The following is a 19,022-nucleotide window of genomic DNA, read 5'->3' on the forward strand; positions in this document are numbered from 1 at the left end:
CTGAGATGCGAACCCTGGGGAAAGCCTCGGGCCCTGGGACGTTTCCTACGAAATCCCAAATGCGTTCACTGGTCAACTGGCATTGACTAAAAATCACAAATCTAAATACAACCCCCACAAAAGACTCTTTTGTGCCTTTTACCTGTTTCAGAACATTTTTGCAACTGTTATAGAGTGCTTACTACTTTTCTGGGAATTTCAAGACATCACATTTAATTCCAACAACTCAGACAGGTACTGTGGAATGTTAGCTGACATTATCTGCTTTGTTTGGGGTGGGCATGGGCTCACATTTTCTAATAGTGTAAGTGTTTCTAGGAATGTTCCAGCATCAGACTATATTGCCACGGGGAGATACAAGAAAACACAGGAGACAAATCCCTGAACTACTCAATGCCCTCAACCCTCAGAGAAAATATTTCCAGGTTGGGGAAGGAAGGAGTCACAGAAAAGTAGGTGGGTTGTCACTGGGGTCCCACGCACTGGCACACCAGGGCCAGCAGAAAACAAACACAAAAACACCGTAGAGATTTCAGAAATCTGAAAGCAGAAGAAACCTGTGCCTCCTGGAGTTGAAGGCAGGACAATAACAAGCCCCAGCATTCTGTCAAAAAGTAGTGGCTGCCCAGTGGGTCTGGGAAGATAGGTCAACGGTTTGCCTCAGAACAGTGTGTGAGTGCCCCAGCGCCCCGCTATCTCCTGAGTTCCTGTTTTACATGAAGACTTCAAACACTGCTCCCAAGAGGCGTCTCTCTGTCGCTCTGGATGGAGCATCCTGGCCGTTTAGCTGTAGCCTGGTGGTGCTGTGGTGGAGGGTCAGAGAGCTGAGACCCACAAAAAAAAGTAGCTGGGAAAGAAGACCTGGAACTTAAGTTTTCACACCATTCCAGGAACCCCCAGACCATGATAGAGCAAGGAACTAAACTTGTTACTTTGTTTACCCATGTCCTGTGTTACATTGAAGAGTCAGTTTTGTTATCCAGGAAAAAAAGGTTCCTCACCCATCAAATTCTGAGGCAGGAATATGTACCTTCAGAATATAATATAGTTTTTAATTAAAATAGTCAGGTTGCCACAAACTTACATGATGTTATATGTCAACTTTATCTCACTGAACCTGGATAAAATTAATTTTTTCAATAAAAGTGATCATTTTTTGTTTTTTCATGCACTTGACATTTCTAGCTACAGTTAAAATATTTAAACTTAGGAATTCTCTTAAACTTTAATGAGTATGGTAAGAATTGTATTACTCCTTTAAAAGTACTTCGATATAGTCAATTTCAAAGAAGTATATATTAAAATTGCAGTTCATAAAGTCATTTTGCAATTTATAACATCAAACCCCAACAGAATAATAAACTTTAGTTTTCTAATCAAATTAAGAGGATCAGAGAGACAGTTTCCATTTTCCAACTAAGGATAATTTTCAATTGGTGAGCAAAATCACTGATGCTAATTTTATCCAGTAACAGAAATCATGTCAATCACAGTTAAATCATCACAACTGAAGACCATCTATTGTGCACTCACCCAAAGGTCTAACTATAATATTCTCCATATGTAACATTAAAAGGATTTTATGAGTATGGCCTTCTTACAGACCTCTTGGTATTTTCACAATTGTTCATGTGCTTAAGGCTGTCTTGCCCTGATTGTGTTATTTCAGAGTATTTCAGCGCGTTCCCAGGAAAGCGATCCTTCCTAAGTATGCTTCTAAACATACCGCACATTGATCTTTAATGAAACACACATAAATGTCACCTCGCTTGATCAAATGTGACCCGAAAACTGCTGTGCCTGAAAGCCAAGGGGCTTCTGAGATATTTCAGTGATCGTCAAGAAATCAATCTTACATGAAACTGATGGAACGCAGGGAATGTCATTGAGCAATAAAGCTGCACACGTGCCGCCAGCGCCCTACCTCTGAGCAGCCGCCTTGGGATGCTTCTCTTCCAGCCGCCTCACCAATGCCACCGTCAGCTGCCCTGTCTCCCCAAGAGAACATTCCGGTGTTAAATCGGTGTCTGAAGGCTCTAGCAGATGCTTCAGACCAGGGACGCTGGCACTTTTTTGTAGAACCTAATAAATAAAATACAGAAATAACATAGCCAATTTTCACCGAGTGGAAACACCTAAACTATATATGCCAAAATTGTAACACTATTTGTGGGATCACAAATGACGATTCTTCGTCGGTCTTCTTCACCTTGCAGATAAATGATTTGTATGTGGCCAGAACAAGAAGGCAGCCATAAGAAAAGCTAGCGTGTCACCATCTATTTAATAAAATGTTTATGTAAATACACAGATGTTTCTACAAATGTTAATGTGCATCTCAATAGTTACATTTTGTGTATGATTTTAAAGCATCAGCAACACCAAGATGTGGGCTCTTGCTTGCCTCCTGAAAACCACTTGAATTGCTTTCTCTTTGAGGAGTCCATTGTCAGAGGTCTATTTCTGCCTTGCCTCTGGCTCACTGCACTGACCTCTGCTGCTAAGCTGCTGCTGTTTTCCTGACGAGCTATGGTCCAGGCGCCATGGTGAATGTGATGCTCTGTCTGGGTCACGTCCATTTGTGCTGTTAGCTCCTCCAGGTAGGTCAGAGCAAACTGAGGATAAGCCTGTAGGAAAGAAGGGGAAATGTGGTACTAGTCTTGTAAGCAAAAACCAAACATCTATACAGCTAGAATGATGGGAGGAAAAATTAGATTAATAGTAAAAAGGAGTGGCTACTAAACTTTGTACTTCATTATCAATTTCAGACCAAAATCAAGGCAAACAACTTTAACATCGTGACTTCTAATTAGCTGTTTGATTTGATCAAATTTAACTTGACTGCTAATCTTTACTCTTAGATAACACTATTAAAGCCATGTTACATATTAATAGTTAGCATTTATTGACTTAATTCTACATAAAGGGTATTAGTGTAAAGACACTGTACATATGTAATATGCAGTTTCTGTATTGTTTGAGGATATTCAATGCTGTTCCAGAAGACAAGTAAGCAACCAATAGGATGAACGAAATTCATTAGCTGCATTAAACACAGATAAGTAAATTAATTAGTAACCTGAGGAGAGTCAGCCAGAAAGTAGAGAGTATATATATGAACATAGAAAGGGGCAGAAGGATAGATAAACACTTAATAGTTATAATTTACTAAAGAACAAAGCAACAAGTACTTATGTGACGCTAAACATAAATGAAGCACATGGATGGCACATACAGAAAACATGAGATCTGTATGTGGCCACCCATTGCTGACTCTCATTTCGGATCCTCCGCTGGATGAAGTCCATAGCTGCCTATCAGGCTAAGTGGGGAGCACTGTGTACTACTGGCCAAGTCAAGCAGCCCTCTCCCAGAGCAAGTGTGTGCCATGGCCTCAGGCACTTTTGTCTGTTAGGCCCCCTTGCTCTGATTTCAGCCCTGGTCCTTGTAACCACCTCACCGGCAGGGAAGGGAGGCGCACCGTGGACAGAGAATGTGTTGGTACTACAGAGACTGGGTAACGTGCCCCTCGGTCCACTTGCACCTTCAGGATGTTAACCTAGCCCATCTCTCTCTCCGTACATTTTTCTTTGTGTTTTAAATGTCTTTAGTACATTTGATTTGAGCTTTTAAATTTGGTTTATGCACCCTTTTGTTCCATGAGCTCTAAGAAAGCCTACCTAAGAGCATATTTGGAGACCTACCATTGCATCAAAGTAATTTCCCACATGACAATATATTTATGTTTTCATCTTTGCAACCGCCTTTTGAAATAAGTATTATTACTGTGTCCATTTTAAAGACAAACATTAAACCAGACTCAGGGAGGTTAAGCAACTTGCTCAGTATCATCTGCTTATTTACTAGGACCTAAGTCTAGATATGCAGGCTCAAGTATGAAATAAACTTCTTTACTAGGGGGTAGAACTAAAGTTCTAACAAAAAATAGGAGGAGGTATCCAGTGAGTAATTAAAGGGCACTAAGGTACTTATAATGTCTGGGAAAACAGAGATACTGAGTAACTAAACTTTGTTAGAAAATGTATAACTAAATGTGCATGTTAACGTTGTAAGGGACTACAAAACCTTAAATGCATGTTACTGTATGAAAAAAGCCACCCTGAAAAGGCTCTGTGTTGTATGATGCCAATTGTATGATGCTTTGGAAAAAGGCAAAACTATGGACACAGTAGAAAAGATCAGTGGTTGCCAGGGGCTAGGAGGGACGAACAGGTGGAGCACAGAGCATTTTTAGGGCAGGGAAACTGCTCTGTATGACACTATAATGATAGATACATGTCATTAAACACTTATCCAAATCCATAGAAGGTACAACATCAACAGTAAACACTACTGTAAAGTATGGACTTTGGGTAATGATGTGTCAATATAGCTTCATCATCTGTAACAAATGAACCACTAAAGTGCGGGATGTTCAGACTGGGTTAGGCTTTACATGTGTGGGAATGTGGATTATATGAGAACTCAGTATTTTCTGCTCAGTTTTGCTGTAAATTTAAACCTACTCTAAAAAATAAAGCCTATTTTTAAAAATGTAAGGAACCACACTAGAAGTAGAAATGGGAAAAAAGACAAATTACACTATATCAAAATTTAGGACTTTTGTGCCACAAACAATGCCACCAGGAAACTAAAAAGACAGCCTAGAGAACCGGAGAAGATATTTGCAAATTATATGTCTGATTAAGGGATAGGTATCTCAGCTATATAAAGAGCTCTTACAACGCAATATAAAAAGACAAATAACTCAATTTAAAAACAAGCAAAGGATCTTAGAAAATATTTCTCCAGAGGAGGCACACAAATGGCCAATAAACACTTGAAAAGATGTTCAACATCATTACTCATTAGACAAATATTACAAATCAAACCGTCAGTGAGACACACCTCACTGACAAGGACAGCTGTAATCAAGGTCAGAGAGTAACAAGAGTGGATAAGGCTGTGGAGAAACTGGAGCCCTCGTATGTTGCTGGTAAGAATATAAAGTGGTGTAACGGCATCGAAAAACAGTTTGGCCAGTCCTTAAAATGTTAAACACAGAGTTATCACATGACCCAGGAATTCCACTCTGAGTTACATACCAATGAGAAATGAAAACATACATTCACAGACTTCTTCTATACCAATATTCACAGCAGCATTATTCATAATAGCCAAAATAGTGGATGCAAACAAAATGCCCATTTACTGATAAATAGATAAATAAAATGTAATATTGCTATGCAAGGGAATATTATCTGACAATAAAAATAAATTATTCATGCATGCTACAATGTGAATGAGCTTGGGCAACATTATGCTAAGTGGAAGAAATCAGTTATAGAAGACCACATGTTATATGATTACATTTATATAAATGTCCAGCATAGGTAAACCTACAGAGATGAATAGGGCTGCAGTGGGAGTAGAAAGAATGGAGGAAATAAGTGTGCAGCACAAGGTATCTTTTAGGGAGAACAAAAATGTTCCAAAATTAGATGATGTGATGAGAGTGCAACCCTGTGAATATGCTGAAAAATACTAAATGGTGCACTTCAAACTGGTGAATTATGTAGGCAAAGCCAATAGGTGAGCGCAGGAGCAGCAGATTTCCCAGCTCCGCCGAGCCTCAGATGGCGGCCCCCATCGACTCCTTGACTGCAGCCCCACGAGAGGCTCTGAGCTAGAGCCCCCCAGCTCTCCACCCCTGATTCTCAGGCCACAGAAACTGTGACATGACAAGTATCTGTTGTTCTGAGTTACTGTGCTTGGGAATAATTTGCAACACGGCAATAAATAAAGTGCAAGTAGAGAACAGGAAATAAGTATGTTTTCTCACCATCTTCATCAACATTGGATATTGCTAATTTTATATCTCCCATAATAAGGAGAAAATGCTAATCTCATTGTTTTATATTTGTTTAGATTCTACTGAGGCAGAACTATTAAGCTTGTTCAATGACAGTTTACATTCAGTATTATTTTGTATCAGTATTGGGTGCACAGCAGAGTGGTTAGACAATCATATGCTTGATAAAGTGACGCCTCCGATCTCTCCAGTACACACCTGGCGCCACACATAGTTATTACAATATTACTGACTATCCTCCCTCTCTGTAATTTACATCTCCACCACTATTTTATGACTACTAATTTATACTTCTTAATGCCTTCACCTTTCTCACCTGCCCCTCAAACCCCCTTGCATCTGGCAGCTTTCAGTCTGTTCTTTGTATCTAAGAGTCTGTTTGTATTTTGTTTGTTTGCTTATTTTGTTTTATAGAGTCTACATAAAAGTAAAATCATATGGTAATTTTTTTCTCTGTCTGACTTACTCCATTCAGCATAATATACTTGAGGTCCATCCATACTGTCATAATGGTAAGTAAGATTTCAGTCATTTTTACAGTCAACTTATATTCCATTGTATATATGTAACACCACTTTTTTATGTACTCGTATCTTGATGGGCAGTTGGGCTGCTTCCGTATCTTGGATATTGTAAATAATGCTGCCATGAACATAGGGGTGCGTGTATTTTTTGGATTAGTGTCTTGGGTTTCTTCGGATATGTACCCAGACATGGAATCACTGAGTCATGATGCTGTTCCATTTTTAATATTGAGGAATCTCCATACTGTTTTCCACAGTGGCTGCACCAATCTGCATTCCCACCAACAGTGCACAAGCGTCCCCTTTTCTTGCCCACCCTTGTTTGTTGATTTGTTGATGCCAGCCATTCTGACAGGTGTGAGGTGATATATCATTGTGGTTTTAATTTGTATTTCTCTGATGATTTGTGACATTGACCATCTTTTCATCTGTCTATTGGCCATCTTCCTCTCTGAAGAATTGTATATTCAGATTCTCTGCCCACTTTTTAATTTTTTATATCCGTGTTGACTTGCATGAGTTCTTTATAAATTTTGGTTATTAACCCCTTATCAGATATGCCACTGGTAATTATCTCTTCCCATCCAGTGGGGTGTCTTTCTGTTTTGTTGGTGATTTCCTTTGCTGTGCAAAATCTTTTTAGTTTAAAGGAGTCCCATTTATTTATTTTTTCTTTTGTTTCCCTTGCCTGTAAAGATATGTCCAAAAATAAAAGCTAAGAGAAATGTCAAAGATTTTACTGCCTATGCTTTCTTCTAAGAGTTTTATGGCTTCAAGTCTTACATTTAAGTCTTTAATCCATTTTGATGGATTATTAGGTCCATTTTGATGGATGTATTTCCTTTTTATGTCCTCTGCCTCCTTTTCTATTGAAGTGTTTATCCTTTTCTATTGTTATATGAGTCTTAGCATATGTTAAGTATTATCCATTCTCTGACATTTATATTTCAAAGCTCTCCCCTATTTGCCATAGTTCCTTACTTATTTTTGTTAGGCTATTTTAGATTTAGAAGCTTTAAAATTTTTTATATACTCAAAGCCATTAGTCTTTCTCTGTATGGATTCTATTTTTGTTTACAAACTCATAAAGATATCTACTCACTGCTACTGTGGGTTAGGTGCTTTAACCCATGCTTTATTTCCTAGATATTTTATAAATTCAATGTTTAAATTTAAATATTTAATTTAGCTGAAACTGGTGGTTTGTATAAAGGAAGTAATCTATCTTTTTGAAAATTAATAGAAGGATGGTTAACATTAAATATGAACAAAAAAACCTTATCCAAGTAAAAACAATAACAAAATGCAATACTGTATTTAAATTTGTTCATTATTATCATTAATAGCTACAAATTATGAATTAGCTAGAATTAATATGCCAGAATCTGTTCATAGGCCAGATTCTGTGCCAAATACTCAAAATGCTGGTATGAATATCTCTACTTTGCAGACAAAGAATGTGAAGCCCAGAAAGGTTAAATGACCTGCCTAAGGCCACATAGCTAATAAGTGGTAGGGCCGAGATTAGTCATTAATATCCTGAAGCAGTAATTCTGTCTTTTAAAAAAATGAGTGGAATGAGCTCCATTTATGATCCAGCTGCAAATAATTATCAAATTATCCTCCATTTTAGCCTTAACTAAATTGATATAGTTTTGGATATGACTAAATTTAGATCTAATTAAAATTTTAAAACCTCTATAAGAATGAAATGCCTCATTAAAAAATAGTTTTGCTCTGTGAATCTAGAATAACTGTAATAAAAAAAATCAGTGACTGTATTTGGGAGTGTAACATTAAAATTTTTAGAATCAAAATTCTCTTTAAAATAGTATATTTGAAACACAAAAAATGCATTATTTGCCAGCTATCAATACCACTATTAGGAATAATTCCAAAATTAGAAATTACAAGATAAGGAAAGGTTAAAAATCCAGGAGAATAGAAGTGGATGTTTAGGTACCTTAATCTGGAGAGAGAAAGGGGAGAAAATACACTAAAATCCTGGTCCTGCCCTTCTGTGTCTGTTGGTGGGAAAAATGATACTTGTACAAATCAGAATTATGTTCTTGGGTAACAGGAGTCAGCTCTGCTCAGGCACATCTCAGAATGGAGTCTTCGTGTACAGGCACAGGCTAAAGAGTGGGAGGGATGTTTTGGTATGGGCTCAAAATTCTACTTTTTATTTTTAGCAAGAAATAAAAGCTTTGGTCTTTCTGTGATTCTCTTTCTACCAGCCTAGAGCCTCACTCTGGTTCAGGAAGGTAGTGAAGTCAGAAATAGGATAAAGGGAAAGCTGGGGTGAATCTCAGAATAAATTTAGAAAAATGAAATTTTAAAAATGCTTTGACATTTGATGGCTATGTCAGATTCCTTGGTTTAGAACAGAGCTAGAAGTACATAGTCCTTGTTGAATTAATGAAGAGGGTTGGGATTTTAGCTAGTGTGCCAACAAATAATTACTCAGGGAAATGCTATTATGTTAATCTAAATTTTTAAACTGCATCAAACTCTCTACCTTTCTCCAATGCTGCAGGGTGTCACGGAATAACAAATGAACTATGAGCAAGGTTGGATGGAAAGCCTGTGTGGATTTTTCTGCAAAATAAAAGATAGTTTTCATTTTTAGCAACAACTTTATTGATTTGGCTATTTTGAGTATGTTGGCTATCTCCCACAAGGTATAACATCAATTGTTCTCAATTAATGTCTTCATTTGATTGCTATCAATTCAACTGATCCACCCAACTGTGGAGCATCGTCCAGCAAGAAATCTCCAGCATGAAACTTCACAAACCACTGCTGACACATCCAATCAGTCACAGCACCTTCTCCACACACTGCACAAATCTTTTTGGGTTTTTTTTTTGTGTTTCAGTTGCATTTTTAACCTTTCTTAAAATAATAAAGCATGCTATGTTGAAAATGCTGAGTATTTTCTTCCATCTTCATTATTAAAACGACTGCATAAAAATTGACCAATTTTTATAAGTTTTTTAAAAATATATGCTGATATGACAGCTGTCACAATACAATCTAACAAAATGGTTTCGAATGAAGTTAAAGACAACCAAGCACTATTAGATCAATCGTACAGACAAATACCGAACAAACATTTTGGCCAGCCCAATAATTCTACCAGAATAGTCAGGGTCTAATAAGGAGATAGAAATCACGTAGTAATTTGAACAGGACAAATTTAATACAAACAGTAACAGAGAATTTGAGTGGCAGGAATTGGCTACTAAGAGTCAAAGAGAACACTAGAGAATATATGAACAGCAGACAGAGGGTGCAGCCAGTACTCTTAGGCCTGAGAGAGTGGCCAAGGAGAAGGCCTGTCCGAAGACTAAGATCCGGACCACGGGAGGAGGGCACAGCCGTGGCTGACAGGATGTCAGAGAAGTCCCTCAGGCAGCGCCCTAGCAGGACTCACAGTCAATCTGCCTTCGGAGCACCGAGGGCAGCAGTGTGCCGGGAGGGACCTAACTGGTAATACTCCACTAAGAAGCTACCCAAGAGAAATATGCTCAACAAAACCATTCACAGGAAGGTGCCACACTGGCAGCACCGTGTTGTGAAGCTGTCCAAGGCAGGTGCCAGGCAATAAATAGGGCATCTGAGACTGAGGGGCACTATATCGATAGCTGGCATGCCGTGTGTTATAGGTTGAACCATGTAGCCCCCGTGACCCTGGTACCTGTGAAGGTGACATTATTTGGAAATAAAGTCTCCGTAAATGTAACCAAATTAATATTAGGCCCTTAGGTGGGCCCTGATCCAATATAACATTTACGAGCAGAAGGAAATTTGGACAGACACGCACAAAGAGAACGCCATGTGAAGACAGAAACGAAGGGAGGTGGCCATGCGACGTTGGCAGCGAAGACTGGAGTCATGCTGCCACAAGTCAGGGACTGCCTGAGCTTCCAAAAGACGGGAGAGGCCAGGAAGGACGCTCTCCAAAAGGGTTCGGATGGAGCAATGCACTGCTAACACCTTGATCTCAGACTTCAGCCTCCAGGACTGTGGGAGAGGCACCCAGTTTGTGGTACTTGTTACAGGAGCCCTGAAAAACTAACACACCATGTACTGTGCCTTCCTTCATCTATGTAACTTAACATTTCAGAGATCGTGGTGGTAGGATCAACCACTGACAGATACCTAATATCATTAATCTAATATTTGCTTTTCTTAAGTACCAATGGTTGACACTTAATGGTTGATTCTCATTCCATTTAGATTGGGAACCAGAGAACAGGAAGGAAATCTTGAGAACTCCAGGCCAATCTCATTTTTTTAAAGCAAACTTTTACATAAATATACTATGCATACAGAAGAGTATAGAAACCATAAGTAGACAATTCCACCAATTTTTCACAGAGTGAACACCTGTTTAACCTCCTGGGTCAGAAAAGGGACCTCACGACACACCTGGCGCCCTCCTCCAGCCCCTCTCAGTCACCAACCTCCTTCAGCTATGGCCACTCCTGACTTCTAACACAATAGTTTGTTGCTTTGACTGGCATTAAAGTTTAAATTACTGCAATCATATAATGTGCATTCTCCTACATCTGGTTTGTTTTGTTCACCATTATATCGGTGAGATTCACTGTTATAGTAATTATAGTTTTGTTCACTGCTATTGCTATCATCCCCCAGGGTCAGACAGTGATGGCTCATGAGCAAAGTTGGACCAACCACCTATCTGAGAAAAGAAAGTTTCATTGAAATCCAGGCATACCACTCATTTACACATTGTCTATGACTGTTATGCTACAAAGGCCAGATTGAGACACTGGGACAGAGGTCATGTGGCTCACAAAGGCCCAGATATTCAGTATCTGGTCTTTTACAGAAGTTTTCCAACTCTGCTATATTCCATGGAATATGCATACCACAATGTATGTGTCCATTCCACTGCTGGTTACCATAAGCATTATCCCCCACTGAGGCTACCTCAATCAGTACTTTCTATAAACGTTTTAGTAAATGCAAGTAACTTCGGTTTAGCAGTAAACTAGGAATGGGTTTGCTGGGCTACACGGACATGCTCAACTTTAGTAGATGTTGCCAGTTCTCCAAAGAGTCAATTTTCTCCAATCTCATTCACAGTGATGAATAAGAAAACTGACTCAGATATCAAAACAGTATCTGTAGTCCCATGTTCATTGCAGCGTTGCTCACAACAGCCAAGATATGGAAACCACCTAAGTGTCCATCAATGGGCAAGTGGGTGAACAGGATACGGTGTGTGTTTTATTCATATTTACACATGCACACACACACTGGAACATTACTGAGTTATGAGAAAGAAGGCCAGCCATTTGTGACACCACGGATGGACCTAGAGGGCATTATGCAAAGTGAGACAAGTCGGACAGAGAGACAAGCACTGTGTGATCTCACTGTATGTGGAATCTAAAAAAGCCAAACTCCTAGAAACAGAGAAGTTTGGTGGTGACCAGGAGGGTGGGGGAACTGGGGAACAAACTCACAACTAGGAAGTAGAGATAAGTTCCAGAAATCTGATGCATAACATAGTTATTACAGTCAACAACAATATATTATAAACTTCAAAGCTGTTATGACAGCTTTGTCTTAATTGTACACAAAAATAAATAATAATGTGACAAGATAGAGAGGTGTTGGCTAGTGTCATGCTGATAATCATATTGCAAAATATACATCTAACAAATCAATACATTGTATACCTTTAACTTATACAATGGTATATGTCAATTATATCTCAAGAAAATAATAAATTAAATTAAATATTGAGATAAAAGAAAGAAAGAAAAGTAATGACCTGAAATGCTGGGTTGTTTCCTAGCAATAAGTTGTGGAAAATTATTTTTAGCTTTGGCAGATTAGTGTTTTAAAGTCAAACAAAACCTCATAGGAAAGTATTGGGTTAAATTAAATTAAATTCTAAACTTCTGAGAACAGAGTTAAATCATTTGTGCACAAAAAGCATATCTTGCTCTCAACAATAGACAGTGCATTCTATACAAAACTGGGAACAGAAAAACTTAGGAATAAAAGCTGTGCCTTATAAAGTCCTTACCTTAGAATAAATACAGCTGTCAGTTCCAAACACCCACTTCTGAGAATCATCTTCTTTATGTCTGTAATAAAAATGTAATTTAGAGATTGACACCTTTTCTTCACACTGAAACGTTTCATGGGTTTCAAATAAAAGCATCATTTTCCATGTCGTCTGGCAGGAGGACTGCCCACACCCCACTATTCTGCCGTCATCGCTGCTACCTCAGTAGCTACAACCTTCCCTAAGAGAACCAGTTCCTTCGGTACCCAAAGTGCTGTGGCGTGTGTGTGTGTGGGGGGGGGGATGTGTGTATGTGTGTGTTACCAATGACAACAGTGGTGAAAAATTTCAGAGAATAGAATCACTAAGAATATTACACAAATTTCTATTGCCAGAAAAGATCCTTGCTGAGATAGAAAGGGGTTTAATTGAGAAGAAAGGTTAAGAAAATGAGATGGAAAAATATACCATGGAAATTAGAAACCTCAGGCATCCATTTCAGAAATGACCAGAAAGTTTCATTAACAGACATCTAATTTTCTGAGCTAAGTCTAAGAAGGAAAAACTAAAATGTGATGAAGTTAATCAGGCCTAAATTAACTAATCAGGCTTTTGTTAATATTTAGAAACCTTACAGAAGTAAGACAAATGAATTAAATTAAGTGCAATGGGATGTTAAACAAGACTTTTCCTACTGCCTCTGAGTTTTGACAGAAACATCAGTGGTTGATAATAAGAGTGCCAGGCAATGCTCTATTCCAAAGCAAGGGGCTCTATGATCTGGGCAGAATACATGGAAAGGCAGCCATCCAGAACCGTTTCGGTGCATACCACCCTCTCACCCACAGCCAGGGTACGTGAGAAAAGGTGAAGAACTCTTGGGCTAGCTCAGATTTTGATTCAGAAGGTCTGGACCCCAGAAATCCACAGTAGTAAGTATGGCAAGTGATTGCCATGATAAGAACTCTGGGGAATTTGGATGTAGACCAGACTTTGGGAAACACTGAAATAGAATGATGAGAGTGGGTGAGGAAGAAAGAGCTACATACATAAAATCCTACAAAAGAGGAACTGGTTTGGTGATTAGGGTGGAGATTAGAGAGAACAGATGATGTTAATTATCAGATGTCAAATTGGGGTAAAAAGATAACACACAATTTAAAAGATAACTTGACCCAGTGGATGATTTTCAGTCTTTCCAACTACCTGGTAATGTGCTGTCTGTCTCTCTTCCTATCTCCACACCTAGCGTGATGCAGACACACTTGCTCACTGTGTTCAATGGTGTCTTAAATGAAGTGTTTCACCTGGTCTAAATTCATGTTGGCCAATTATCACTCTATTTCCAGCAAGACCTAAGTGGGAGTGGGGAAAGGAGACACAAAAAACATACTGGAAGATTAACACTGAAATAAGAAAAACTGAAGGTTACTAGACAGGTAATGGAAATGAATAAGGCAGGCTGGAGCTGGTGGGAGGGTGGATGTGGGCAATGGCGGGGAGTAGAGCAAACTGGAGGGTAAGTGTTTTGTCTGCAGGGAAACGCAGCCCGGCCTGATGGGTGTCATGAGAGAATAAAAGTCCAGTGCAGCTCATTCCTCTAATATTTTCAAGAAAAAAACAGAAATCTGTATTTTTTGGTGAGAAATCTCCCTGTATCCATAGGCTTACAACTAATTCGAAAGACATAACAACATACAGGCCCAACAACATCTATGCATTCATGATATTTAGTCTAATTTAACCTCGGTCTGTGGATGCATGTGTGTGTGTTACTCTAATTAGTTTATGCATCTGACACTAAAGACCAGACCTTACATTTTTAAAAAATCAAGCAAAATTGAGATTTAATGATGGCCTAAAGGAGAAATTTAGTTCTTTGATTTGTCTGTAAGATGACCAAAGATATCTGGGAGAAAAGGTTTCAAAGTTGATCATTTTCAGAATTGTTATGACTTTCACATTACTTGGTAAGGACGTTGTTCTGCCATCCATCCACTCACGGTCAGATGCATACCACAGGAAAAAATACTAAGAAGGCAAATACGTTCACGCACTTGCTGCACTGAATGAGAATACGGTGAGTGGCAGTAAGTGAGACACAGCTGAACGAATGAGGCATGGTATGTTTATGATACTCCGTGAGTTGTCAGGTTGGTACTCTAAGTGCTAGTTCTATTATTTTTAGCATATAAAAGGCTATGTCTGGATTCATAGCATTTGTTAAAAGTACATTGTACTACTAGAGGAGAAGAGATAAAAACTGTCTCCAGAACTTGCTGCTGCATGAGGACATCTATTATTATTTATAATGAAACATGATCGTGTTAAAAAACAAGTCATACGGGCTCTTCAGAAACTCTGGAACAGAGGTAGTAAGTAAGTCCTGGTCTTCATTGCTTTTTAAACAACAAAATGTAACTTCGCAGTTAATGAGAACTCTAGTATTCCAAATTTTCTGCTGTTTTGCCTTTTACAGGTTTTGTTTCTCAGAAAAAGGCAAGTTGCTTTCATACAGAGGCAAATGGCAAATGATCCTCATTTGCATAAGGACCCTCCCTTTCCCCTTCCCATTTCTCCCACTCTCCCTCTTTCCTTCCTTTCTAAAGTAAACCGCATCCTTTCCTGTAAATACAGGTTTTTCAAGTAAAACTACATTTTTAATTTTCTAAATTATCTCTTTCCTTGCCCATGCTCTGTTCTCTACAAGGACAGCAAGTGGGAGGCTTCGGTCCCACCCGATTCTATGATAATCCAGGCCAGGGTAGGAGGTACAGGTCAGTGGGCTGAGACCACATCACACTAGTTTTGCTGTGCAGTTAGCCCAGGGAGAGCCCTGGGCGTGGAGAGCAGGTTCAAGTGCTACACAAAACCTTTCCCAACCCCCGCCCCTTCGAACTACACCGCTGATCAACTCTCCCACGGAGTGGTCTTCCCTCTCCATTCCCTCGCAGGTGACCGCTCAGCACTCCTTACCCATCAATTCGACTTTTTTGTTTTACTTTTTTTAGTTCGTTTTTTTTTTCTCTTTAAAAACAATGACTGAGAAATACCTGACATACGACCATCAGATACTGTATATCGATAGGCATATATTTAAAATGCAAAATTTGAAAAGTTTTGAAACATGTGCATACCTGCTAATGCATCATAGCAGTCATGATAATGAACATTATCCATATTCATCACCCCCCAAAAATCACCCCCAAGTTTCATTCTGCCCCTTCACAGTCCCTCCCTTTCACCCCCTCCCACCATTTTATCTCCAAGCAAGTACTGATCACCTTTCTAGATTAGTTAGCATTTTCTAAAGTTTTATGTAAATGGAATAAACAATATATACTCTTTTGGGGTTTGCTGCTTTCCCTAAGTATAGGAGTAATTACTTTGAGATTCATCCATAATTATTGCACATACCAAGAGTTTGTTCTTTTTTATTGCTGAGCAATATGTTACAATATAGATACACCATAATTTACTTATTATTTATTTCACCTGTGGATGGACATTTTGGGGGTTGTTTTCAGTTTTCACTTTTGGCTTTATAAATAAAGCTCCTGTGAATATGTGTGTTGGAGTCTTCATAAGGATGTGTGCTTTCACTTCTCTTATGCAAATTTCCAGGAGGCACTTGGCTAGGTAAGTAGGTAGATACATGTTTAAAATTTTAGAAAAGTACGAACTGTTTCCCAAGTGACTGAACCATTTTATATTCCCACCAACTAGGTACCCGTGTTCCAGCTGCTGCACATCCTCCCCCACATTTGGTATGGCCAGTCTTTTAAACAGTAGACTTCATACAATGTGGTGGTAATTCATTGCGGGTTTACGTTGCATTACCCTAGTGATGAGTGATGCTGCACACCTTTTCCTAGGCATGCCGCCCTTGTTCAAGTGCCTGTCCAGATAACTTATCTGCCCATGTTCTCTTGAGTTGCTTGTGAATTTTGCAGATATACGTGATGTGCAAATATTTTCTCCTTGTGTGTAACCTGTCTTATCATTCCTTGACAATGTCTTTCAGAGTAGAATTTCTTAATTTTAATGAAGTTCAATTTATCCGTTTATATTTTAGTGGATTAAAAAGGTTTTGTTTAACATAAGACCATATGTATTTTCTCCTATGTTTTCATCTAAAATTTTTACAGTTTTAGATTTTACATTTCGGCCTATGATTTATTTTGAGTTAACTACTCCCTATGGTATGAGGTATAAATCAAAGCTTATTTTTATTTTTGCATGTGAATATTCCAGTTCTTCCATCACCATTTATTATCAAAAAAATCCTTTCTCCACTGAATTTCCTTGCACTTCTGTCCAAAGCAATTGGCCGTGTACATGCACGTCTATTCCTGGATGCTCTGCTCTGTTTCATTAACCTGCTGTCCACTGTGGTGCCAAGAGCACACCATTTCAACCACTGTGACCTTACAGCAAGCCTTGTCAGGTAAAACAGGCCTTCCAACCTTGCTGTTTTGGAGAATTGTTTGGACTATTTTAGGTCTTTGACTTTCTGCATAAATTTTAAAATCAGCTTGATCATTTCTATAAAGAGAGTATGCAGTATACTAGGGTTTTAATTGAGATTGCATTAAATATATAGATCAATTTGAGGAGAACAGACATCACAACAATATTGAGACTTCCAATTCAAGAACATGCTATATACCTGCATTTATTTATGCCTTCTTAAAATTCACTCTGCAATGTTCTGTAGTTTTCAGTGCACACGCTTGCAATGTATTTTGTCTGATTTATCCTTAAGTATGTCACACTTTTGATATTATTGTAAGTGGTATTTTTAAATTTCAATGCCCAATTGTGTGTTGCTAGAATATAGAAATGTACCTAATATAGGTGTATAGATCTCAAGCTCTCAAACTGCCTAAATTCATTTATTAGTTCTGGAACTATTTTAGATTGTATAGCATTTTCTGTACAGAAAATCATGTCATTTGAAAATGCAGACAGTTTCACTGCTTCAATTCCTACCTAAATGCCTTTTCTCTTCTTTTCTTTTCCTTCCTACAATGGCCAAACGTTTCCATGAAGTTCTGAGCAGGTGTGGTCAGCGTGGACAACCTTGCCTTCTCCCTGACCTCAGGGAGGAAGCATTCGGTCTTTCACCTTTAAGTATGTTAGCTGCTCATGTTTCATACATGCCCTTTGTCATACGAACAGAGTTCCCTTCTACTCAGATCTCTGAGATCTTTCATTAGGGATCAGTGTATTGACTTTTGTTGAATGCTTTTTCTATATCTGTTTGGATTCCACACAGTTTTTTCCTTCTTAGCCTGCCAATATGGTGACTTACATTGATTAATTTTCAAATATTAAGCCAATTTTGCTTGCCTGGTCATATGATGTATTATCTTTTTTATAATTGTATTGAATTCGCTAAAATTTTAAAAGAATTTTTGCATTTATGTTCATTCAAGATATTAGTCTATTATTTTATTTTCTTGTAATGTCTTTGGGTTTTGTCATCAGAAGTAATGCTGGTGTCATAGAAAGGGTTTCACAGTATTTCCTCTTCTGTTATTTGGACCAGATTGTGTAGAATTGCCATTATTTTCTCCTAAAATGTTTGGTAGAACTCTTTATGAAGCAAGTAAAACCATCTGCACCAGGAGTTTTCCTGTGGGAAAGATTTAAATGAAAAATTGTTGGGAACCGCTCTGCCTTGTTTCAGGAGTTGTAACCACCCCCCCACCCCATGGCTAAGAATGAGTGAGCAATCTCAGGAATGAGAGCCACAAAGGAGACGAAGCCTGTTTCTGGTAGCAAACGCTGCCTCTGCTTCATCTCCCTGCCCCCAGATCATGGTTGGTTAGTCGAGGGGTTGGTAAGACCCCTCAGAGGAAGGGCAACTTAAGCCAGACGTGATCACTTGGGAGGCCCTTAAGAAAGGACTTGGGGGGCTGCAGCAAAGAGGGAGTGATGGACCCTCGCTCCCTGGCTATTCTGACATAGCCTGAGTCCCCTGTCCTCTGGGAGAAGTGTTTCCTAGCTCTAATCCACTTAAGCCTAAAAACCTATGATGGGGGAGGCAGTGCAGCCCCTTGCCAGCTAGAGTGGGATCTGGGGTGATCGGGCATAAGAAAAAATTCCTAAAAGTCTTGTGAAGCCTGCTTTGCTAAGAGTGCTTTCATTCATATGTAAGGGTCCGAGCAGGAAATGAGTATGTCTCCCAAAGTTTCTGCAACCCCCTTACCTGACAGACACTGACTCAGACTAAGCCCTCAGATTTCTTTGAAATGTTATCTACTGTTTGATCCTTGCTGCCTGACATTGATTGATGAGCTTTAACTGTATTCCTGTGTACTACAACCTAATAAAAGCCATTGAGGAAGGGGCTCTTGGTCCTTCTCCTTTGAGAGATTGACCACCTTTCCTCCCCGAGCAGATCATGTCTTGGTAGTTTCATTTTCATCCGTGGTGAACAGGGGGACTTGCTGGCAAAGCTTCCCCCATAAAAAAAAAAATCAGCTTCTTTAAGAGATATAGCACAACTCAGGTTACAAAGTTTTACATAGCCATTGCTAATCTGTGTCCTTTAAAGACTTGGTCCTTATCA

The 19,022-nt window shown here is 38.9% G+C and overlaps 1 protein-coding gene across 1 annotated transcript in view; it reads right to left on the reverse strand.

Moving 5' to 3' along the window:
- DCDC1 (doublecortin domain containing 1) overlaps nt 1-19,022 on the reverse strand; it is a 383,276-nt gene that overhangs the window by 146,663 nt on the left and 217,591 nt on the right. The window contains exons 16-18 of the mRNA XM_053673152.1: nt 12,464-12,524; nt 2,493-2,627; nt 1,925-2,082 (exon numbers count right to left, since the gene is read on the reverse strand). Coding sequence (XP_053529127.1) covers nt 1,925-2,082; nt 2,493-2,627; nt 12,464-12,524 — 354 coding nt within the window. The remainder of the gene's footprint in view (nt 1-1,924; nt 2,083-2,492; nt 2,628-12,463; nt 12,525-19,022) is intronic.

Source organism: Artibeus jamaicensis, unplaced genomic scaffold, assembly GCF_021234435.1.
Source record: "Artibeus jamaicensis isolate MK-2021 breed Jamaican fruit bat unplaced genomic scaffold, CSHL_Jam_final contig_797, whole genome shotgun sequence".
Lineage (NCBI taxonomy): Eukaryota > Metazoa > Chordata > Mammalia > Chiroptera > Phyllostomidae > Artibeus > Artibeus jamaicensis.